The sequence below is a fragment of the Festucalex cinctus genome, chromosome 6, assembly GCF_051991245.1.
Source record: "Festucalex cinctus isolate MCC-2025b chromosome 6, RoL_Fcin_1.0, whole genome shotgun sequence".
NCBI classification, from domain to species: domain Eukaryota; kingdom Metazoa; phylum Chordata; class Actinopteri; order Syngnathiformes; family Syngnathidae; genus Festucalex; species Festucalex cinctus.
Genome location: NC_135416.1, coordinates 28,279,071 through 28,304,364, shown reverse-complemented (window position 1 = coordinate 28,304,364; position 25,294 = coordinate 28,279,071). Strand labels below are relative to the sequence as shown.

Sequence of the window (25,294 nt, the reverse complement as noted above, 5' to 3'; positions counted from 1 at the left end):
AGCATACGCGCGAAACTGACAAAGGGGGGTCACCAGCTGACTCCGAGTCAGCGACCCCACCGACACCCTCGACAGACGCGCCAAACTCCGTCGACCGACCTAGCTGAGTATCAGACGTGCAAAAGGGGGGTCAACACCCCGCTGCACCTACCGAACCCCTCAGTGATACCATACCGAGCGACGCTAATTCGCTTGTCTTTGTTGGTTGCTAGAGGATTGTGTGATATGATGATGACCCTGATATTGTGCTTGACCGCTGTGGTGAGTTGGCCAGAAACAGTTGAACCCGGACTTGCAGCGGAAAGTGCCTTGATCGAATAACCAGGATTGCTTACGAATGATTGCGAGAAGTAGCATACTGTGTTTTTCTACTTTATTTGCAGACGCTTGGTGCAATACTTAAGGATACGGTCCTAGCTGTAACACCGATAGCATTATGCAGAACTAGACTAGACAACTATAAAACGATTTGCAACTCAAATTCAAAAGATTATGTACACCCAAGGTGTTTTTATACTTATGAATGGTATGCTGCGTGAAATCAGTTTTTTGCTAGCCATGAAAAGCTCCCCCGTACTTAAGGCCTTCAAAAGCAGGTCAGAGTACGCTTTTTAAAGCGTTAGTGAGTCTAGCTAATCTAACTAAGCCCCTTTGCCTTCCTTCCCTTAGTCTAGCGCGACTGCCGAGGATACTCTGATTTTTTTTTTCTCTCCCTTTTGCTTCTTTTTCTCCCCTCCTCCTTTTTTCCCCTTTTCCCTTCAGTTATTCTTGGATAATGCACGACTTTTTGGGTGTTTAATTACGCTATAGGAAGACGCGATAGCTAAGTACCTAGCAACGATAGTGTCGCGCTAACCGACCTAAGACTTTTTTTTTGTGACGAACACCCCCAGGGGTGGAGATTCTCCTCGACCTCCAGGTGCCTGAAACAGCACCCCCCTCTTCAAAAGAGAGTTAGGGCCCGTGATATAGCCCCGGGTTTTTGAGTTTTAGAAGGCGAAAGCCTCGTTCTCGTCCTCTCTCTCTTTTCTTTAATTTGCTGTTCGTTTTCCCCTAGTTACTCATTATATGATACTAGCCTTATAGCCTTAGGAAAAGTTTTCTTCCTTTTCTTTTGTCTGGAATTTCGCGTCTTGCGTCTTTCCCAGGCCCGCGCCTGTTTTGGGACCCGAGTCCCTCAGTTAGCTGACACAGTACCAAGTTAGACACGCTGTTAACTGAATACACATAGAGACACATTGAAAACACACAGACATACCCTGCATACACATAACCAGGCAGAGCTTAGGGAAAAGTGGCACCAGTGGTATGTCTTGAGTGTTGCAGCAGAGCGTGAGTGGGACTTCGGCCGTCTGACCGTGGCCTGGACCCTGGCCACGCATCATCTGGACCCGCCAACCTGGACATCCTGAAGATTCATCCCGCTTGACGAAGGGGGGTCTGTAACAACTATTGCCTAGGTCCATTCCACCCTCTAATTTTTTTTTAGTTTGCTTCTCTTAAAGCAAATTCTCTGCAGTGTATGAATATGCCAATGCCCAGACAGGATCCAGTCTGGTCAACCCTACAGGTGGCTACCCAGCCACCAACAAAACTCTTTTGAAGCCAGACCAGGTGACAAAGGAATTTATGCGTCTGCCGAAGGAGTGTATTTCAAGCAGTCTGCTCGGAGCCCGAACAAATGGCTCCAATGGTTTGGAATACACAAATGACCGATCAAAGGAATGCTCATGACTTCTTATCAATCACAAAAGGATACTCTGGCGCCTCGCCCTTCCTGGAACGTCTAGATGGAGCAACAACACCTCCAAGTGGCGAAACTTGGAACTATCCTTAGTGACAATTCACATAAGTAATCGCATTTTACACATTTATATCATGGTAATTCTTGACAGACAACTGAACTACGAATGATTCATGTAATATCTTGTGTGTATGAACATCCTATTTCATGTGTACTCCATAAAGAATGAAAGATAACCAATATCTCTCAGTTCAGTCAGATTAGACAAGTAGAAGTTACCTCACAAGTTAGTTTATGATGCATTAATTACAATGTGTGTTAAACGGGTTGTGTGGGAAAACTGATTTGCCAGACTGACCAAATTTAATGCCAAATTATTAACCTTTTTAATAATTTTCCTCTGAGAGTCTGCGCGAGCGAACAGAAGGGTGTGCCTTCACCTGCTCGCCCCACCCAGAGACTATAAAAAGGATGAGCAGACCACTGCCCGCTCTCTTGCCCTCTTCCTGCTCTCACAAGCTCTTCCAAAAACTCTGGCCCGACTTGCCAGTGGCCCAGCCAGGCTGCTCGAACTCTTTGTTCTAAGAGACTTGCAAACCACGTGGCCTTTTTCTTCCCTAGCAGGATCCGTTAACGAAATCGGATCCTCGCTCCACGCCACGCCAAAGCAAGTCAACTGCAACGCTGACTAAAGACTCTTTCGTTTTTTTTGTTTTTTTGTTCCACTATCGGTGCTCACCCGCCCGACCTTCTCGGTCCCGGGTACACTTGCAACGCACCGCCGGACTCAAGGTTGTGCACCTAAGCCGCGCACCGCACCTGCTACTCGGTGGCGCTCCGCCGCAGTGCCAACGCACCTCCAACGGCTGGCCTGTCCCCGTACGCAGGCGCGTACTGACCGAGCTGCAACACTGGAGCCGGGCAGCCGTCCGGCAGAACCAACCTCGCCAAGTCGACCAACCAATCAAGGGACGAGCCGCGCAACTACGTCAGGCCCCTGGCGTGGCCCCCTTGCTAACCTGTGGAATAAACCTTTTTTTTTCTTGCATTTTTCAACGAACATTGACTATTTTTCCCCCTTGTCAAAAAGGCCGCCACTTCTGTTCGTTGCTACGCAACTCCAGGTCTCGTAAGTGCGCTTGATTTCTACCTCGGCGTATCCACTGTGTGCCACTTACGTTTGAAACATCACCAATCTGGCAGGTCAAATTTTCTCTTTTCCCTGTTTCTTTATTCATTCGCATTCCTTCCTTATTTTCATTCGCTTTATTTTATTTCTTTTCTTCTGACGGTAGAATAGTTAGATAGGCAGTATTTTGATTCTGTAGTGTAGCAATCGTGAATAAATGCATGTTTTATAAACTTTATTCCGCCTAAGTCATCTGTGTTTCCGAGTGGATTATTATTCTTTTGTTAGTACAACGAACCACTGAATATCGAGTGTGGCGACTTTAGATTATCAATGACTGATGAAAGAAGGATTTTGGTCGTTGTTTGCTCCTGTTAACCCAAGCAAATTCAACGTGGTGCCCCAGAGGTTATCGAGGTAAATACCATTTACCTCTGTAACGTCCAGATTATTAATTCGTCCAAAAGACGACCCAATTATCGCTACACCTTGCAGAAACTCAATAAACATCACGCTTCATGCAAGGCCACTCTCGATTCCGGGCGGTATGTTATTTCGGTCTCCCAGGCGAAAGGTCTTCGAAAGCAGTTCTGCCAGCCTGGCAAAACCCTTTTCCCCAGCTGCAAACACTTCCCCTTTCTCACAGCAAACAGTTGATATGATCTTTTTATTGCAACACAGCAAATATAATCTTGATAGCTATGATTATGAAACTTAGCAAATGTATGATAAAACAATGTTAGTTAAATCAACCCTTCAAGCTCTACAAATCACAAGTTAGTTCATTCATCTTTATTCAACAATTATCCTATCAGACTTCGACTATTAAAAAAATACATGGCTTTTCTAACTGTTACAAGTTGTTTTGAAAGTTGAAATTACATCAGCCACATTATATAATTGAACATCAAATTACTCTTTGCATTTGCAGCAGTACAGGTTGTCCTCGAGTTACCAACATCTGACTTGCGAACATGCGCACTTGCGCAGATACATGCACATGCGAACAAATGACTGATGTCTGATATCCATCCATTTTCTCAACCGCTTACTCCTCACATGGGTCATGGGGGGTGCTGGAGCCTATCCAGCCGCCTTTGGGCAGTAGGCGGGGGTACACCCTGAACTGGTTGCCAGCCAATTGCAGGTCTGATATCCATAAATACCATAAAATTCCATATTGCGCTCACAAATTCATATTTTTAAAGGGGTACTCAATCACAAATCAACTTTTTTATTAACGGTATAAACGGGTTTCTACTAATGCTGTCTAGTACATCTCCTGGGACCTCATTTATAAAACGACGGAGCCCCTAAGGTGACATGCTAGAAAAAAACAACAACTTTGCGTTCCCTCGCAAACATCTTTGCGTTCCCTCGGAAAGATTGCGAGGGAACGCAAAGATTGCGTGCCCTCGCAAAAAACTTTGCGTGCCCTCGCAAAAAACTTTGCGTTCTCTCGCAAAACATTTTGCAAACGCAATCTTTGCGAGAGAACGCAAAGTTGTTTTTTTGCTTACCATGGCACCTTACCTGCGCCGTAAAGACTTCCGGGTCATCTTCCATGTGAACAAAAGTGACGAGGATGGAACGTTTGTAAACGTGTAACAAAACAGTGGGAAAGCTTTCCCAAAGCGACTAAGATGGATCATGTATGTTTTCACTGCTTTGTTTACACGTCGCTTTTGTTCACATGGAAGATGACCCGGAAGTGTTTACAGCGGCGACATGGTGGGCGAAAAAAACAACTTTGCGTTCCCTCGCAAAACAACTTTGCGTTCTCTCGCAAAGATTGCGAGGGCAATCTGCGAGAAAACGCAAAGTTGTTTTGCGAGTGAACGCAATCTTTGCGAGGGAACGCAATCTTTGCATTCCCTCGCAATCTTTGCGAGAGAACGCAAAGTTTTTTGCGAGGGAACGCAAAGTTTTTTGGGTTTTTTTTCTACCATGTCACCTTAGGGGCTCCGTATAAAACTGTGCGAGAAAACCTGGCGGAAAAGTACGTACGAACGAAACTCAAAACTCACGTTCGCAGAAAAAAATTGAGATTTATAAAACCATGCACACATACGCAAATCTGCACGCAAGTTCCCTATATAAATGCCACACGATCCCAACCGGTGTGCGCAGCAGATTCCACGCAGTTCCCCGCCCCAAGTCCGCCTATTTCACCCCATATTTGGCAATGGAAAGCAACTCATCTGCGTATTAATAAGCAGCACGTATTGGCAAACATCAAACCAAAACAATTTGGACGGTCAATGAAATTCAAGAAAGAAAGCTAATGTCACCATGATGTACTAGACTTTTCGTGTGAACAGTAGGTTCAAAAAAAAAAAAAGAAAAAAAAGATTTTAAAACAAGATGTACATTGAAACCCTCATTGAAGAGGTCGAGTCACGGAAGGCCAATAAAAGCAAGCAGGACGCGAATCACGATAATGCCGCCGCATGTCGCACAGACGCAGATTTGATTTTTTTAAATAAGGAAAGGAATAATAATAATGATAATCCGTCCATCCATTTTCTTAACCGCTTACACTTGTATTGTTTTCACTCAGACTTACTAAATTATCTCTAAATTAGGCGATCAATATAATATCCTATTATTGTTGTTAATATTTCCTAATGTGTTGCTTATGGATCTTCATCCAGAATCACGGCTGCGTGGATCGCATTGTGAACTTTTATGGCAGACTTTATTGACGCGCGCATTTATTTATTTGCTTGACAAAACCCTATCTCCATATAGCAAAGATGCTTGCACCAGACTATTTTTCTAGCTATTTTTTCAAACCTTATTGTCTTGTGTCTTGTGCATTTTATTTAGCCTTTAATGGCAAATGCGCGGCGCGGGCGGGTGAAATTACTATTGGGGCATATTGTTGCGTGGCGCGATGATGTAATGCGTGCAGTATGTCTACATAGTTGTCATGAGTATGATTTGTTGCATGAGGCTTTTTCAAGATTGGTGATCAATGAGAGAAAACGAGCGTTTAAAATGTTCATTCGCATGCAGCTTTCCACCCCAATGCGCGCTTGTGACATCCGAGCAACTCTGGAGCAAAACAAACATTAATATATGTGACCCAACATCCAGCATACATGTCGTTTGAGGAATAGAAATGCACCACAAAACTGATTGTGTCGCTGTTTTCCCATGTCTCCAGAATGTGCGGATTGCGTACGGTAGATCCAGACTTGACGTAGCGGTGCGTAAAGTTTCACGTTCAGTGTGTTTTCTATAAATACCACCTTTGGCGCAGAAATGTTCGTACGTAGTTTTGGCCTCATTTTGATCGTACGCAAGCTTTATAAATGAGGCCCCTGGTCATTATTTTTGACATTTTAGTGCATATTGGTTGAAAGCTTGAATTTGAGGCATAAGCTGTCTGTGTGGCGCCATCTTCAGGTTGGGATAAACACAATTTGGCTGTTTGTCATCGTTGGACAAGAAGAAACTACAGACGTCATTTCTTGAATCTGATGTGGTCGCTCTGCCACCGTGATATATACAAGCCCAACAGTCCTCAAAGAAAAGTGTCGTTTAAATTTTTTTTTAAAAGTAGTATCTTGTAATAGTAATCTTGTAGGAGGTTGAGTACTAATTTTCTCCCGGTTGAGTAGAAGCACATTCGGCCAAAGCCAAACTGTGGCAGGGTTTTTACTTTCTGTATCCGGATTGACCACGTCGGTTTGTTATTGACGTTATTGTGCATTTGTCAAAGATGAACACAATAACACATTATTTACTGTCTTTTTTTCTACAAATCTGTTTTACCGTTTAATATGATTTGTCTCCATTTTAGAACTGACATACTCCAGAGGTGTCAAACATACGGCCTGCGGGCCAGAATCAGCATGTTAGGGGCCCATTCTGGCCCCTGAGGACACAACACAGCCTGCAGCTATTCACTAAAATTAACTCTTGTTGATCATTTTGTCCACTGGAGGTTGCAATGATCACCACCTAAACGACATTGTTAAATTACTGCAATTGATGCAAAATTTTTACGCACATTTTTGTGACTATGTAAATGTCTTATTACTCTGAATAAGTTCATATAAATGGGAATATTTTTTGAGAACTTTCTTGTAATTTTTTGCCTAAAAAAGTAAACATTTTGACCTTTCAGTATTTATAGATTATTAGGCCACTGACATACTGGCTGGCCCACTTGAGATCAAATTTGGGTGACAGCGGCCCCTGAATTAAAATTAGTTTGACACGCCTCTTCTAGACGCTTCACCATTTAATCAGAGGTGGGTAGAGTAGCTAAAAATTGTACTCAAGTAAGAGTAGCGTTACTTCAAAATAATATTACTTAAGTAAAAGTAAAAAGTAAGTCATTAAATTTACTCAAGTAGAAGTAAAAAAGTATTGGCTAAAAAGAATACTCAAGTAAACTCATGTAATCAGACAGACAAAAACATTCATTCTGTTGGGGTGAACCCTCTGTTGACACAAAAAATATCAGGCTATGAGTTTACAGGCAAGTAAGCCATTGAAATTACACATTCAGTTCAATTTTCAAAGTTAAATTAAGTTAGCTACATTAGAGTAGGATTTCTGATGATTAATGTATTAAATCGGAGTGTACACCTGAAAATATTGTGGTCACTACATTTCTGTAAATACCCATCAGCAGAGCAATTAGAAACTTGTACTTTTTTAGCCTAAATCTTTTATGTTTACATATGCTATTGCGGGTGACACGGTAGTCGAGTGGTTAGCACGTCCGCTTCCCAGTTCTGAGGTCTCCGGTTCGAGTCCAGGCTCGGACCTTCCTGGGTGGAATTTGCATGTTCTCCCTGTGCCCGCGTGGGTCTTCTCCGGGTACTCCGGTCTCCTCCCACATTCCAAAGACATGCATGGCAGGTTAATTGGGCGCTCCGAATTGTCCCTAGGTGTGAGTGTGGATGGTTGTTCGTCTCTGTGTGCCCTGCGATTGGTTGGCAACCAGTCCAGGGTGTCCCCCGCCTACTGCCCAGAGCCAGCTGAGATAGGCGCCAGCAGCCCCTGTGACCCTTGTGAGGAATAAGCGGTCAAGAAAATGGATGGATGGATGGATATGCTATTGCTACATTGACTAAGAATGGCTTAACGTTGATATGTTATCTTACCAGGTTCTGGCATTACATGGAGTCAAGTGTTTATCTGTTCCCAAATCTTCTTTTCAGTTAATAATTTGTGACACTTAGTGGCTACCACCAATTCATGCCTCCATATAACATGTATCGTGATCTGTTTCATTTATGACAACAGTTAGTGTTTGCAAAAGTGTCTATGTGAAAAGGTCCTTTTCAACACTTAAGACAAATACCTGCCTAAGGGAATTTGGGCCAAACTTACCACGACACGTTAACTCAGGTTCGATGTGGAATTTTTATATGCCAAAATGTCCGTTTGTTTCGACAAACACATAAGCTTATTATATGAGGCCATGGGTGTTTGGCTTCGTCCTCTCCAGCTGCTATGTTCCAAACGCCGCCTGTGGTCATGTGACTGCATTATGTCTGATTGGTAGAATGTTAAGGGAAGGAGTCGTCATGTGATTATTGTTGTTACGTCTGATTGGTGAAACACAGTCATGTGGCAGAACCGCTGTTGGCTCTCTGGTAAAGATAATGAAAAAAAGAGAAAAAGTAATGACTTTAGTGTGGCCAAATATAGCGGAGTACGAGTAGCGATCCTTCTTCACACATCTACTCAAGTAAAAGTAAAAAGTATTGTGTGGTAAAACTACTCTTAGAAGTACTTTTTTTTTTTTTTTTTTTTTTTTAAGTGACTCAAGTACATGTAACGGAATAAATGTAACTCGTTATTACCCACCTCTACATTTAATATATATATACTTTCAAACATAGCTTGCCTTCAGCTGCTAGCGTGTATGTCCGAGTTGGCTAGTATTGTATGGTACGGTGCTGCTAAGTGGGGTTGTGGCAAAAAGAGGACCTATAGTACAGTACCATAAAGGGGTAATTTACACCACTTTTAGTTCCAAGCGCCCCAAGACGGGCTCCTCGGAGCTCTGCACCTCATGGAGTGATTTTATTGGTAACATAGCATGCGCATATAAATGTACAGATTGGGTTTTCTGGATTATATACTTTTTTTAAAAATAATTATTATTAATAATCATGCTCAACAATTTTGCATCTAATTTTACTTTCAGTTCTTTTCATCAACAGTATCCATTTGACAGTTGTGCTTCCCTCCTCACAGGCTTCAATTAACCTGCCCAAAGCTGCAGCATTTGATCCGTACGCCCCTCGAATCAACTTTAGCTCCAAAAAGCTGGCAGCAACCGAGGAGTTTGCTGTTAATCTGAAGAAACAGTTGTGTTACATCCTCAATCAGCCTGTTGATGCCAGACCACCATTAACTAAAAGAGGTAACATTTTCAGTGTGAGCGCTGTACTCTGCCAGGCGTACACTGGATATAAAAAGTCTGGTCAAATACCAAGTGTTGATGATATAGAAAAATTAGACCAAGATAGATTATTTCAAAACTGTTTCCACTATTAATGTGGCCTTTTACTTGAACCTCTCAATTTAAAAAAAAAAATAAAAATCGAGAGAGGAAGTACAAGCAAAAAAGTGGGATCATGCCTGAAGATTTTGTGCCAACCCTGTTATTTGAAACTATTCATAATTCTGCAGTTCCAGCTGAAGAAAAACAGCCCCATCGCATAATGCTGCCATTACCATACTTCACTTATGGTGATGAGCAGTGTACTGCCTTCTCAATGTGTTGTGCTTCCATGTCGACAATGATGAGGCAGTCAGCCGAACTCCTTTTCATTAGCCAGGAAAAATGAGCGTCTTGCCGGTCATGCTTGATGTTTTTTGGCAAGTACTGTATTCATAACTGAGAATCAGGCGACGAGCGAACCTAACGCAGGTTCTTCAGAGACATAACGTGGAGAAGTTGTTGGCTTGGTGAAGACTGCTACAGCATGGGTGTCTGGAATGCACGTTCACGTTGTGTGTGAAAGCACATTCAAATACGCATCAAATTCAAGTAACTGTTAAGCAGTCAGTTAATGAAGCCCAGTGAGGCAATGTATTATTCCTGTTGGCCTCTCCTAGCAGGGGACACAAAATCCAAAAATACCCAGGTTACTTTAGCGCTAGCTAGCATCTGGTTTGATGCAAGTGGATGTATTTAAAACTGGGACACAAGAACACCCTCGGTTCTGCCATTGGCCAGTGTATACTGAGGGATCCAGTTTGTGGACGTAAGTTATTTTAAACCAGAAAGGAAAACTTTAAACTGTACACTCTGATTTATGTTTTTAAAAAGGTGAATATGAGGCTTGGTAAAGTGAGTTAAACAACATGGCATAGATATGGTGCTATATAAGTGCACCCCATTTACCATTCTGATCTAATTTGAATTTTCATTTTTTGGACTATGAACGGATACATTTGATCAGAGATCATCAGCATTTGAGACCCAACTCTATGTTAAGTTGACAGTGATTTGCTGATGCACAAAGAATTCACCGTTTTTTTTTGTTTTGTTTTTCTTTCATTCCTGACCTCCCATTACAAAGTTTGCAGATTTCCTGAACTGAAAGAAGATGACTAGAGATTGAGAGTACAACTGGTCATGTAAAACAAGTACAACATCAACAGTACACAAGTGTAGATGTGGTGAATCCGTTATTATTTCAGGCTGCTTGTGTTACCAAACTGTTCTTAACAAGTCACAATAGTTTTATTATTGTGTGCAAGTGCAAATGACAGATTTTTAGTTCTTGCACGTCACTCTTTCGAAATGAGGATGTTTTTCTGGACTACTTCAAAAATGTTGAAAATTGAGAGTATGCCCACTTTTCCAGGGACCACTAGACAACTGCCTATAGGATATGACAATGACAACATACAGTTGAAGAACAAAATATTATATTAAATACTATGTCTTTTTTTAGAGGCGAAAATCCAGCCAGAACAGCCCATCAACAGTCCTCCCCTGGAAGCCAAGCCAATCAACGTCAAAGCCAACAAGATGACATCACAAAGTGAGAAAATATTACAGTATCATCTTTATTAATCCAAACGTCAGATGATCTCATTCTATGAAAAATATGTTTTCTTTAGAAAAGCAAAATAAGCCCAATCCACTACAGGAAGACAGTAAGGAACGTCTGAAAAAAATGTCTCGTTCTATGGAAAACCTCCTGGCGTCTGGTGGGAAACCAAGACCCAGACCTAACCTGACTCTGATGCATTCTGAACCCAAGGAAAAAATAGGTACACCTTGTCTACGTGAATAAAGACTGAACGCTCGTCAATGGATGTGAGATTTATTTCAGTATTTCCTTGTTTTCCTCATTTTTGCTGTAGAAACGATGGACCGTCCTGACAATCTTACTGCTGAGAAAAGACACAATCTTGTGAAATGTACGTCATTGATTCTTTGATAGCTTCTTATTTTCTCTATTCTCCTTCTTCTTATCATTGTTATTGTATTTGTATTGTATGGGTCTGGCTGACGAGTTAGCACTTCCGCCTCATGGTGTAGAGATTATGGGTTCAAATCCGGGCTTCGGATTGCAGTTTGCTTCTTCTCCCCGTGCCTGTGTAGCTTTTTTTTGTTTCCTCAAATATTCCAAAAACATGCATGGTTGGTTAATTGAACACTCTGAATTTTTCATAGGTGGGATTGTGTTTGGGAATGTTTGATTATGCCCTTCGATTGACTGTCAACCAGAATAAAAACATTCGGGCTTGACATGAAAGTTAAATATGATACAAGAGCGTGATTTATATCTTCATTCAAGTATTGACATCTGGATCACAACTTATTTGTAGACCTGTCAACTGTTCCAGATTGTCCATATTTTGTAATGGAAATCACTGAACACGATAGCTTGTTGCGCCTGTAACACTGATGGTTCCAGATACAAAAATGCTCATTAGATATTTGCGATGTATGCTTGTCCTCAAAGGCACCCCAATTGTAAGAGCAAGTTTGCTCTGTATTATTTATTTTGTTGTTAACTAAAGGCCGTTTTCACTCAGGAAAAGGTGCTTTTTAAGTACAGGATTTAAACAAACAAACTACTTCTCAATTTACAGCTATGGGCTTCTCTAAATGTCTGGTGGTGATTTTGTCCTAAACCCCCACCCCTGTATTTTGCCATTTTGTGTTTGTTTTGTAAATAGCGGGTTGTTTCTGTGGAAAGACAGTGTTTACATCCCTCCAGCTAATCGCGGGGGGGCGGCTGTCGCAAACGTGGCTAATTTGTCGGCTGGGTGACGTCACTCCCGCGGCAATTTGACAGCACGCACGGATTTTTTTTTTCACTCACTCATTCACACATGTAAGCTTCTGTGAGTGAGTGAGTGAGTGAAAAAATAAAAAAAATAATCTGTGCGTGTTGTCGAATTGCCGCGGGAGTGACGTCACGCAGCCAACAAATTCGCCCGGCCCCGTTTCCGACACGACCCCCTCCCCCCGCTCTACGATTGTACTCTCTACGAGTGTAAACACTGTCTTTCCACAGAAACACAAACACAAAATGGCAAAATACAGGCTGGAGGGTGGGGGTTTAAGAAAAAAATCACCACCAGACATTTAGAGAAGCCTATAGCTGTAAATTGAGAAGTAGTTTGTTTGTTTAAATCCTGTATTTAAAAAGCGCCTTTTCCTGAGTGAAAATGGCAGACCGGGCCTTTAACCAACATAACTGTGAGATTAATTTTTTCAAAAATCATTTCCGCTTTAATACATTTTGTAGAAACTGTATTTGGGCGTGCACCGCGATTGTTGTTTACGTCGCAACGCTTTCGCTGCGTAGTGACGTAGAAGAATGGTGGCTGTCTGTCTGCCGAGCAATGTGAAATGTGCCTAAACAAAGCAAGGTAAGCCTCGTTACGTTCCTAAAGAAACATGTGAACGGAAGAGTCACCTTCCCCCACGCCACGCTCTCATCATTCACCAGACGCATTCAAGAGTTTTGATCGTCACTTTAGGAATGTTAGAAGGCCTTCCTTGCTTTCTTTATTGGCGTTTCACATTGCTCGCCATTTTACGTCGCTACGTTCGACGTTGCGACGTAAATGAATAACAATGACGGCGTATGTCCCAATAAAGTTTCTACAACATGCATTCAACTGGAAATGTTTTTTTTGTTGTTGTTTTTTTTTAAATGAATCTCATAGTTATGTTAGTAACAACCAAATAAATAACATAGAGCAAGCTTGTCATTACAGTCGGGGTTCATTTTAAGTGCATTCCGAAAAGTTGGCCAATGTTTGTGCAATGTGCAATATTTCTTTCTTTTTTTTTTTTTTTCTTTTTTTTACCTGTCCTGTGTTATTAGCTGAAAAACAATAGTAGTATACATGAACTCATTGCTCCCAGCAATTTTCACTGAAGTAACACCCTTCACTCACTGTTTTACTGGATTTTGACTGATTTTGCAAGGCCCACAGAATATTGTGTTCTATTGCTATAAAAACATGGAACCTACCAAAAGAAATAATCGTCAGGAAAAAAAAGTATATTTCTATCCATTTCCGTTTTGCAGCAGTTAGCATTAGAATATAGCTATGTTTCATCATTATTCACAAATCTGGTTAGAATTGTGGGGAAACAGCTTGTTTTCATCATGGCCCTGGTAGATCTATTATACACTGCTGCCGCCCGCTAGCCATTTTTGTAAATACTACCAATTTTTTTCACCCATTCTCTGCAGTTGAGAAGCTGCATCAAAGCCTTCTGTATGCTCTTGCACAGGGGTAGAGAACCCTGGTCCTCGAGATCTACTGTCCTGCCTTGTCTTCCATGTTTCCCTCCACCAATACAGCTGATTTGATGAACTGGCTCATTATCAGGCTTCTACAGTGCTTGCTGATGATGATAATGATGATAACGAGTCAGCTGTGTTGGAGGGAGACATGGAAAACAGGTGGGACAGAGGCTCTTGAGGACCAAGGTTCCCTACCCCTCCTCTAGAATTAAAAAAAAAACATAAAACAGAAAAAAACGTCTTTGGGACACTTAATACATTTGAAATAGAACGTCTTTATATGTTTTGGGGAGCAAATGAGTTAATTGAATATTTCACATTTTCACCTGGTCCTGTCTGATATAACACTGAAGATGCGTACAATTTACTTCGAGAGTCGACCCCTGCCAGCGTAGCTAATTTGAGATGGGACATAGGAATATGGTCAGATTAATAACCTTACCTTTCTTTTTCTGTACTATTAGATGGCACTGCACTTTGTTTTGATCCAAAGACGGCGCACAAACGCATCGTACTAACTGAAGGCATGACAAGGGCATCTGTGTCAGACCAAGCCATACCCACAACGCACGACTGCCCCGAACGCTTCTCCATCTGCTCTCAGGTGCTCGCCTCTCAGGGTTTCACTCGCAGTTGCCACTACTGGGAAGTTCGCATTACAAACAGCAACTTGACCGGTATCGGCTTGGCATACGGTAGCATTGACCGCAAAGGTCCCACCAGTCGACTCGGCCGCAACACACAGTCTTGGTGCTTGGAGTGGTTTCAGAGCAAGCTGTCGGTTTGGCACGACAGCAGCGAGATTGTGCTCGTGAATCCCAACCCCAAGCGGGTTGGCGTGTTGCTGGATTGTGAATCGGGTTCGGTTACTTTCTACAATGTGACCGATAGAGCCTATCCTTTCTACTCTTTTGTCTTTCCGTTCACTGAGGCGGTGTATCCAGCTTTCTGGATCTTTTCCTCTGAGTCATCTATCTCACTGTGCAAACTGCAGGTCTGAGCGGCACATTAACACCCGTTAAAGTCCAAAATGCTTAGTCATGGTACAATAAACAGTCAATAGCTTTCCATTGGAGTTCTTTGTACCGAGCTCATTTTAGCTGCTGCTGTTGTGCTGGGATGGACAATGAAAGCTTGTTTCTATAGACATGTAATTGTGGAAAGAACATCCCATGCTCAAACGCTAAATAAATTTAAATGGGAAAAATTGCATTACATCATTATATCAAGTAAATAGTCATTAAAGGTTTTCTCCTAAACTGTGGTGAGACATGTTAAGTAATTTCTATTGTGTGTGTGAATGTGCCCAAGTTCACGCCCCCCCATTTGAAACTGGCAAAACCAAACATGAGTGAAACCGCCACAGCCAATCACCATCTATTTCCTTTTTGTCAACTTCTGAGTTCTTTGACTTTCAAAGCCAAAATTCAGATTGAGATCAATTATATTAGGAATATAAAATGAATAATGAATCCATTCATTTTCTAGATTCCTTCTCTTCGAAGGGTCATGGGTCAGCTGTAGCCTATCCAAGCTCATTTTGAGCAGGAGGCGGGGTTTATCAGCCATTTGCAGGGCACATATCAACAAACAAATCATAAATGAATTGTTTTTAAAAAAAATCGTGAATCACTTCATTAACTTTGACAAATGATTGGTCTCAGTCACAAGTGTAAAACTATAACTGGAATTACAGTTTTTTGTGTGAGGCTGCTTCAAAAAGCCAAAGACACACGGAATGAATCTTTCGATATGTGCTGAAATGAAGTCTTGTGACGTGCCCTGATGGCTTGTGTGTTCTGCTATAATCGCAATTTGGGTGACGTTTCCAGTCAGGTTATTCCTGAAAAGGCTGCTCAGACTCCAAATTGTATTTGTTGTCACGGTAATTGTACAAGAATGTTTAAAAACAATGCCACATCTAATATGTCTCCTATGGCCCACCAATCAATACTTGCTGCTGGAAATAATACAGCATGCTGTAACACGAACTGTAAATGTCCATGCATGTCTGCTGAAGTTGAGGGCTGTTGTAGGACCAACATGTGCAAGTATGTGCTGACCAATTGCCGCTTGTTTCCCTTTTGGAGTGGTTGGTTGCATTTACAAAGTAGGCTGTGATCAAATATCATACACCCTTCTGTGTTGAAAATGTTTGCTCTGTTATGCTAGCAATGTAAATCATTTTCTTCTTGTATTTTGGTGATTTTTTTTCCCTGCAATTCTCAGCTGATTGGAAAGTGTTTCATTATGCTTTATTGTCAACTGTTAATGGTGTTAGATTATCATTTGTCTTGTGCCCCCCCCCCCCCCCCTTTCCAAATTTGCTGTTATGTGCTTTTGCATTAATGCCACACTATGTGGGATATGTGTTGATTATGATTCTATTGAATAAAACAGTTTCATGATTACTATTTGTGTTTTGTTTTATGGTTAAAATAGTTGAACATACACTTTTAAGTAAACAAAAAGGTCTTACACAAATGATGTAGAAAGGATTCCCTGTACGCCAGTGCCTCTCAAATAGTGGGGCGAGAGACTTCATCAAGGGGGGTGCGTTTGACCTCGGGGAACATGCTTTTTTATTTTTATTTTTTTTACTGTCCTAGAATGACGTGCAATTGCACCTCCACTACATTAGGAGGCAGTGGCGCTCTCATGATTGGCAGCATGTGCGCAGGGAGCATTCACTCGGTGGTGTAGGAGTTTTGTTTGTACTGAGCATGCGCGCTTTGTACACAGCAAAAAAAAATCAGCACAAATTATTTTATATATTTTTGTTTTGCAGGTTAAGGTTTTTATTTTTATATTGTGCTCCTGAGTTAATGTTGGTGATCAGTTTGAATGCATTATTATTTATTGATTTTATGTAATTTTATTTTTCCGTATCATATGGTTTGACATGGTTAGTCAAAAAATGTTTATAGTTTAAGGATTTAATTTTATTTTTGAATTTCAGGTGCACTTTAAATCTTTTCTGCTACAGTTAATAAAGTTACCAAGTTAATAAAGGTATTCTATTCTCTTATACGTTAATATGGATTATGGATACAGTGTTATGCAGAGGTGTGCTTATAACAATTTTATAGACAAATTATATTATTTATAGTCAAGGGGGGGGGGGGGGGGGGTCTTCTTACTGGGGGGCCATAGCATGACAACATGATTAATTAAGGGTGTGACCCATTCAGGAAATCTCCACTAACACTGCATTTAACAAAGGGTTGCCATGGCTTCCTCCAACATTTTCATCTTTTACTGCACAACAAAAAATACTTTCTTTTTTTTTCTTCTCGAGATTGAATATCCTGTTCAAGATGGTTTTGGTATCCAGTGTTTAATTTCAGAGTGCCTTGTTAATTCATTTAAAGCAAAGGTGCCCAAGTCCGGTCCTCGAGAGCCCCTATCTATCTCGTTTTCCAAGTCTCCCTCCTCCAATGCAGCTGAATCCAATCATCAGCTCATCAGCAAGCTTTGCAGAAGCCTGATAACGATACTGATCATGAATCAGGTGTGTTGGTAAAGAGAAACATGGAGAATTTTTTTTTAAAAAGTCTGGATAGTGGCTCTCGAGGATCATACTTGGGCACTCCTGATTTATTAAAGCTTCACATCGCAGCAAGTGAGAACAATCAGACTTTAATATGAAAATATTTATGGGAAAATAAATCCATAAACATCACCTCCTTACATTCAACTCAGTTGAACGATAATGTCCAATGTAAATTCACAAAACCTTCCAAATGTTCTTAAAAGCTTTCATCCGTAACCAACGCTAATCCTACATTTGTATTCTCATTTCTGTTTTGCTAGCAGAGGCAAAAATGGCTTCTTTTTTTAATAGTAAAATCAGCATTAGGATAGTCAAACTAAAATTCAAACACAATATTCAACACGTGTAAATACAGTATACATTAATATAAAGCATTACAGTGAAAATGTGATAATACATATTTTGAGCAAACATCCAGTGTTTATATTGTCAGCTAGGGGAAGCAAACTTGTTACACAATATGACAAATGTCTTGCTCAGTTTGTCTAAAAACATTCAAACTAATACTGCTTCAAAACCGATTCGCACACAATGTAATGAGTTGCGACTGGGGAGTTTCTAAATAACCAGTTCAAGCACATTCAAATGTTCTTAACCTCCTCAAAAAAAAAAAAAAAGTCTTGACATGCTAGTGAGTCATGGTTACATCACTGAAAGTTGAACCTTTGGAGTGATAACGTTTAAAAGAGCTGCACTTATTGGGTAACACACACAGAGCGAGAGCGAGAGAGAGCGAGAGAGAGAGAGAGAGAGAGAGAGAGAGAGAGAGAGAGAGAGAAAAAGAACCTGGCTAAAAACCTGCCGCTAAAGGAACAGTTCGGATTTTTTGACATGAATCTCTATTTCATCCTCACCTCCAGTGTGTGCGATCAGCACTGACTTACCCCTGGCAGCGTTCTTTGACACGAGTTCTGGTCCGGTGTTGGTCGAGAGGAAAATAGTCCAGCAAGTTGGCTTGGGTCACGGAAATAAAGCGTTTATCTTCTAAAAAACAATTAGTGTTCAAAAGAGTGATACATTTGCATCATTAAACTCCTTTCTGAAAAAAAAAAAGTCAGACGCCATTACCACCGTGCACTATTTTTCTGTTAGTTCGTATCACTGCGCGGCGCCCCGCATACAGCTGATAGAAGTGCACTAATCTGCAAGTTGTTTTTCTTTCTGAAGGTGGAAACCGCGCGGATCAGCTGTCTACACAGCGAACGAACGAACAGAAAAATAGTGCCGGCAGTAATGGAGTCTGACTTTTTTTCAGAAAAGGAGTTTAGTGATGCAAATGTATCACTCTTTTGAACACTAATTGTTTTTAGAAGATAAACGCTTTATTTCTGTGACCCAAGTCAACTTGCCGGACTACTGTCCTCTCGACCAACACCGGACCAGAACTCGTGCCACAGAATGCTGTCAGGGGTTAGTCAGTGCTGATCGCACACACTGGAGGTTAGGATGAAATAGAGATTCATGTAAAAAAAAATCCAAACTGTTCCTTTAACTAAGCATCCTTGAGAAAGGTGCGATATAAAATTAAATTATTACCTGCGAGTCCAGTATCATCTGACAATTTTACCAGCAGTGATTAATGAGCAGCATTGGCGAATAAACCGGAATAGATAAAAAGGATGTGCTAAGAAAAATGGTCCATACAATAAATAATTGGCGAATCGTGTCAAGCTTATGGCGGACTTCAACTTCAAACTTCCATCCTTCTTCCAGTGATCGTTTTTCAGCATTACTAAAAATAAAAAATAAACTTTACCCAAATATTTCATGATCCTTTTTTTTTTTATATATATACTGCAGGTAAAACACAGATGAGAATTTTAATACATTCTCTGCATCCAATTGGGTATATGCCACAGGAGGCGGGACGTGATTTTGCACATCAGTTTGGTTCCGGTCCGGGTTGCGAACACGCAACCGAGGGCACAAAGTCAGAAGCACAAGTATTTTGACGCAGCCCACACGTCGCAAACCGAACCGGAACCAAACTGATGTGCAAAAAATGTCCCACCTCTTCCGTGGCATATACCCAATTGGTCTCATTGGCTTGATTTGTGATTTTTAGTACTGCAACTGAAAACGATCTCTCCTGTATGTTAACCAACACAGTCCGCAACATTTAAGGGTTAAGCTCTTAACAGGCTTCAAGATGCGCGGACGTAAAATTGGTCTGTAGTTAAGGAACACAAATCATCAACAAAAAAAGTGCAAGTAATACAGCAATCTCTTCCACATTCACCCTCACCTGACTTTGTCGGAGGGGATGAAATTAAAAGCTTTTGAAGTAGATATCAACTGTGAATCATTCCTTCGCTCCATTTTCAATTGGAAATTGAAAATCACATTATGAAAAAGTGGCACACAAAAATGACATTTTTATGATTCCGTTTTTGAGTCAGATTAAATAAGATTAGAGATACTTTTAGATTGGGCCACAGTACTGAGATTGACTTCAAGTGATTGTTTACGGAACCTGGAAGTTTGTTGAAGTAACAAGCATTAGTAAAGATGTTTAACTCATTCAAACCCAAAAACGTGTAAAAACTTTTCTTTTTTTTTTTAACAGTTTGTCCTTCCCTCCCAAAAACGTGTTTACATGTTTTATGTTTTTTTTTTTTATGCAAGAGCATAGAGAAGGCTTTGCTGCAGCTTTTTACATGAAGAGGTGGCTTAAAGCAATGGTAGTTATTGCGGTCAGCAGGTGGCGGCAGAGTCTACGAGATCAGCAAGGGCCATGTTGCAGCAAGCTCTTTTTGTCAGTGTTTTTACCAGGAATGTGAATATGGACGAAACTTAGCTATATTCTAATGCTAATTGCTGCAAAATGGAAACACATACGAAAACACTTTTTTTTTTCCTGATGAAAACAGAGACTCTAATCTTTCTTTTGGCATGTTCCATGTTTTTATAGCAATTGAACAAAATATTCTGTGGACCTTGCAAAATCACTCAAAATCCAACATAACAACCTGAAGCAAAGGGGGTTGCTTCCGTGAAAATGGCTGGGAGTGAATGAGTTAACATGTTAAAAAGGGGATTTATTATTATTTTTTTTTAAAGACCTACTATGCCAATTAGAGACAGAAGATATGAACAACGAGGTGTCAATCATTTGCCGCCTCACACTGATCCATTAGTTTGGACGTCAGGGGCTTTGAGGACTATTTTGTAATATCCACCTGTGGTGCATCACTAGTTGAAAGAGTTGTTTTTGGATTTTCAATTGGCAATTGAAAACAGGAAAAAAAAAAACCAATTATCTGATGACAAAGATCATCAGGCTCGGGCGGACGCCGGCCCCGGGGGCCTGGGCGAGTCTTGAGGCGTGGGGCTCTCGGTCTCAGAGGCGCTGGAGTCGCCTTCGTCGTCGTCGTCCGTCTCTTCCGAACTGTGGTACAGCATGAGGGCCTGCGTCTTGTGGGTGATGGTGACGGCGCACGGGCCCTGCGCCCACGGCTCGCCGTCCACTTGCATCGGCATCGTCGAGCTCTTCAGGAGCAGCTTGGGAAGAAAACATGACAGTTTAACAAGTCATCTATTATATTAGAGTGGTTCACAAATGGGGGTGTGCAAGATTTTCAAATGAAAATGATATAATTATGTAACTATTTCATGAAAATCTAAGTTAATACGATGTCATTTCTATCCAGTAGGCTCAATATGTAAAATACATTCAGTCCCCTCACACCAGAATGGTTGGACCCAAACTGTCATATGCGATCTCGGATCACCTGTCAGCAGGGTTATTTTAGTTTGGGAATTTTTCAATTTAAGTATTTTCATATTTTTTTTAATTAGATTTAATTAGTTTTCCAGGTGGGCAGCACGGTGAATGACTGGTTAGCATGTCCGCCTCCCAGTTCTGAGGACTCCGGTTCGAGTCCAGGCTCCGGACTTCCTGGGTGGAGTGTTTGCATGTTTTCCCCGTGCCTGCGTGGGTCTTCTCCGGGTACTCCGGTCTCCTCCCACATTCCAAAGACATGCATGGCAGGTTAATTGGGTGCGCTGAATTGTCCCGAGGTGTGCGTGGATGGATGGAATATTTAATTAAAAAACACCATGGGAGAGACGTCATCTGAAGGTGCTTTTCTATTGGCTGCTGCCAGATGACGTCACTTCTGTCTGACACACTTTCAAATGTCCTTTTTTTGGTTAGTATCAAAATAAATCTTTTTAAAATCACATTTAAAATCAACCACAAATGCTCACAAAGGCATTAAATTAATTACCAAAGACTAAAACAAAGGACATTTTTGCTATAATTAGTTGGTTTTAGTTAGTTTTGTAAACATAAAATGTAGCTTCAGTTAGTTTTCGTTTTTTAAAAAGCATTTTCATTTTTATTTTATTTTGGTAACGACATTTTTTTTATTTTAATTTTAGTTTTTGCGTTAGTTAAAATGACTTTGCCTGTCAGTCATTTGCAAATTTGTTGTAAATTTAATGACTTCTTTACTATGAATCTCAAAGGAGGACATTTAATGGTGCTAATCACTTAAGTGCACAAATCTGATCTGAACTTTGTAGTTCGTTATTTCCAAATAGTTCAAGAGAAACCACTGAACAAATGAAGTTCCAAAGTTTAATAAATCGGACAACGATGGCCAGTTTTTTTTTTTTTTTTTTGTTTTCAACCAACTTTTTTTTTTTTTTGCCGCGTTAATTAGATATATTTTTTACGTTTGTTTTGGTATGATTTTTACTTTATTATAAGTGCTTTTTCATTCAAATGTTCTTTTTTCATTTACATTATTTTTTTTCCCATTCAAAGTATGTTTTGTTTTGTTTTATTTACTTACTACAGTATACAGCACAGTTACCACAGTATATATTTTCTCATTTATTATATATGTTTTTTCATTTTTGGTATGATTTTTACTTTTTAATTTATTATGAATGCCTTTTCATTTATCATTTAGAGTTTTTCTCATTTAGTCATTTTTTCCCCATTAAAAGTATGTTGTTTTTTTTAAAAATTATTATTTACTTGTTATACAGCACAGTATATATTTTCTATCTCCGGAATGCAATGTCGTGGAGCGGCGGGGCAGACACAGTTGGAAAGGTCTCATCGAGCCAAATCCGCGGATGCCTGTATGTCCTATATGTAGGTTTCGAGAGATAGGGCCGCACAAAGACCATAAAAAAACAAACAAACCAAAAACCACGTTAAACGAGGAAACACTCCTTGGCTGAAAAAAGGGTACATCACTAAAAAAAGGTTGAGAACCACTCATCTATTAGAATCATAACCTTCATCGCCAAGGTTGAGTTATGCCGTTTGATACATGTTTCATTGAGAGGGGTCTGATGTGCTCGCCCTTTAACTTGCAAGCAGCGCTTATGAGCCCAACTGCCAGCAGAGGGTAGCAGTGGTGCATCATTTTAGAATCACTGAGAATCCCTTCACTGTCATGGCTGGCCACAGAAGCAAAAATATTAGCATAAATGTCACTTTGTTTGATATGTACGGTGGCGTATTAAGGCCACATTTAATTTTTAATTTTTATTTATTTCTTTTTTTTTGGGGGGGGGGGGGGGGGTCCAATATTCAGCGGGGGAAAAAAACACGCAAATTTGGCAGTTTATAAAGTGGCAAAATTGTGAGTTTAGAAGGTGGCAGATTTGTAGAAAACAACTGAAAAAAATTTTGAAGAAAATACACGTAGCATTGCTATAGTCTAATAAAAAAGAATGTCTGGCACACTCCAGTTGTGATGAGTGCAAATGGCTGGCATTCAAAGTGTTACAAGTCTTCCTTGGGGAAAACAGTTGCAGGATGGCGATGTGGTATGCAATGTGGCCTCACCCTGACCGTGTGGGCCTGTCCCAGTCGCACTGGGTTGGCCAGCTTGACCTGGATCTGAGCACAGTGGAAAGAGCCAAACACGCCCATCACCTCCAGCAGACCATCATCCAACCTGTCGCACAGACACAAAAGCAAACCGCTTGTTGCCACGGGAATGAACAGCACGTGACATAAGCTAGACCGATGGATTTTTCAGGGCCGACACCGATTATTAGTAGTCAATAAGGCCGAAAACCGAGATTTGGAGTAGACATGTATTTGTACTAAAACAGAAATTAGTGTCAAAAATAAACTTTGTTGCAACGCTATTAACTCATTTTCTCCCCAAAACATATAAATACGTTCTATTTTAGTCTTAAAGACGTATTTATAAGTTTATGTTTTTTTTTAAGCTAGAGCATACAGAAGGCTTTGATGCAGCCTCTCAACTGCACGGTTGAAGAAATGGTAGTTATTACACAAACGGCCAGCAGGTGACAGCAGAGTATAAGACATCAACCAGGGCCATGGTGTCTCTCTACTAGAGGGTCAACCTCCGAGGTTAGCCGTGTCGTTTGCTGACGCTTGTCTTACCTTGTGGGGGCGCAGGGTTCGTCGCCCATCCCCTCCCAGAGTCTGCAGCCACCCCCCCAGTAGCCAATGTTACAAACAATGATGCCTTCCAGGCTGGGCAATGCAATTCTCTCACCATCGAGCTCCAGCTGTGGTGGGAAAAACACAATGAATGTGTGCAAACACAAGGTTCATTAAAGAAGCAAGTATGTAAAAACACACAAGGAATTTGTCTTCCGAGAAACACGAAAAAGAACGATGAGCATGAGCAACCAGAATGGGAAGCCTAGTAGGTCGCTAATTAGTGCCCCGAGTTTCTTACGTGACATCAGGAAGAAGGAAGGGGGAAACAAAATGACAGGCTTTCAGACCAATGAATGAGTTTTGAATTGTTGTTGTAGTATAGATTACAGATCCAGACGTTGACGTCACGCATCTCAAACAGTGCAGCCATTTTGGCAGCATAGAAAACGCGTCTGCCACTTTGAGTAAACGGCAAACACCACATGTTAACAATGATTGAGAGCTGTTGTGAACCAGCTGCCACAACAAGAAGAGGCAAAAAAAAAAAAACACAACAAAAAGGATTGAGCATTCTCCAGCCTACCAAAAGAGAGATCAATGCGTAGCCAATGGATCACAGCAGCCATAAAAAGGGTGAACAACAAGCCGGAAGATTTGGCATCCTCCTCATTGCTTGTTTAGAAATCACCTCATATCAGGTGAGTCAATTCCTGAATCAGTTGTGTAGATGTAGCTCGATTGTATAGTTATTAAATGAAGGCAAAAGACATGATCGGGCACTTTGTACACGGTGGCTGGCTGAATCAGCAGTTGCGTACTGTTACCACACACAAAATGTGTGGGCAAATCTGTTTCGTTCGTTTGTGCTGCTACAGTTTAATAGATATTATTAAACGGTTGAATTTAACAACTGACCAACACCATAAAGACTTTTTACGGCATAAATGACGGCGGCAGAATGAGCAGGTGCTAAGTTGCTAACGTACCTAAATAACACTGCTGAGACTTTTGTGAAACTGCTAATTTCGATGGCATTTTGAGCACACATAAAGGAGAAATAAATCTGGATTGTATAAACGTGTAAAGCCTTTGTATGATCAGTTTTGAAAGCACTACTGGAGTAAGAGAGGAGGTTATTCCATGTAGCAAGCGTCACCGAATTGAAAAATAAAAAAAGCACTCCTGACACTTATTTGGCAATCCAACATGTCCACCTCGTGCATGTAGATCATGTCCTTTTCATCAAAGTGACTGTCAATGCTCTCGGATGGAACGCTGATGGATAAACGCTAGTTTTAGCCCTACTCGTCATTGTAGTCCATTAACGAATCCACTACTTTCCGTTAGCGTTTAGAGAAATAGTCACGTGACGGTCGGATTTCTGTTATATTACACCCTGATGAGAGGAGTTTCTCGTATTTTGACTCTCTCGTCTGAGTCCAATGGGAGTCCAACCATTTCAACAATCACTGCAAACTACAACCATAAAATGTCACAATTTGTTGTAGAGCCTATCGAGCTGACTGGCGAGAGACGGGGTACACCTTAGGCTGCTAAGCACACGTAGATATACAAGCAGTCACACCAATGGATAACAGTCTTCAATGAAAGTACTTTGTTATATTTCGGCTGGATTACTGTAATGCACTTTATTTTAGGATCAGCCAGTAGCGTCTCCAGCTTGTCCAAAATGCTGCTGCTCGTCTCCTTACTGGTGCCC

At 41.0% G+C, this 25,294-nt stretch overlaps 3 protein-coding genes across 4 annotated transcripts in view; 1 reads left to right on the top strand and 2 right to left on the bottom strand.

Moving 5' to 3' along the window:
* LOC144021158 (uncharacterized) overlaps positions 1 to 14,484 on the bottom strand; it is a 33,183-nt gene extending 18,699 nt beyond the window's left edge. The window contains exon 1 of the mRNA XM_077525220.1: positions 14,079 to 14,484. The gene's annotated coding sequence lies outside the window, so the exon portion shown is untranslated. The remainder of the gene's footprint in view (positions 1 to 14,078) is intronic.
* The window catches only part of trim25 (tripartite motif containing 25), a 64,715-nt gene extending 48,668 nt beyond the window's left edge, over positions 1 to 16,047 (top strand). For both annotated transcript variants that reach the window (XM_077525219.1, XM_077525218.1), the window contains 5 exons: positions 9,099 to 9,267; positions 10,811 to 10,900; positions 10,980 to 11,132; positions 11,226 to 11,282; positions 14,101 to 16,047. In XM_077525219.1, coding sequence (XP_077381345.1) covers positions 9,099 to 9,267; positions 10,811 to 10,900; positions 10,980 to 11,132; positions 11,226 to 11,282; positions 14,101 to 14,636 — 1,005 coding nt within the window. In that variant the 3' untranslated portion in view covers positions 14,637 to 16,047. The remainder of the gene's footprint in view (positions 1 to 9,098; positions 9,268 to 10,810; positions 10,901 to 10,979; positions 11,133 to 11,225; positions 11,283 to 14,100) is intronic.
* Positions 16,048 to 18,600: 2,553 nt separating this feature from the next.
* The window catches only part of dgke (diacylglycerol kinase, epsilon), a 15,312-nt gene continuing 8,618 nt past the window's right edge, over positions 18,601 to 25,294 (bottom strand). The window contains exons 9-11 of the mRNA XM_077524211.1: positions 23,572 to 23,699; positions 22,999 to 23,110; positions 18,601 to 20,690 (exon numbers count right to left, since the gene is read on the bottom strand). Coding sequence (XP_077380337.1) covers positions 20,466 to 20,690; positions 22,999 to 23,110; positions 23,572 to 23,699 — 465 coding nt within the window. The 3' untranslated portion in view covers positions 18,601 to 20,465. The remainder of the gene's footprint in view (positions 20,691 to 22,998; positions 23,111 to 23,571; positions 23,700 to 25,294) is intronic.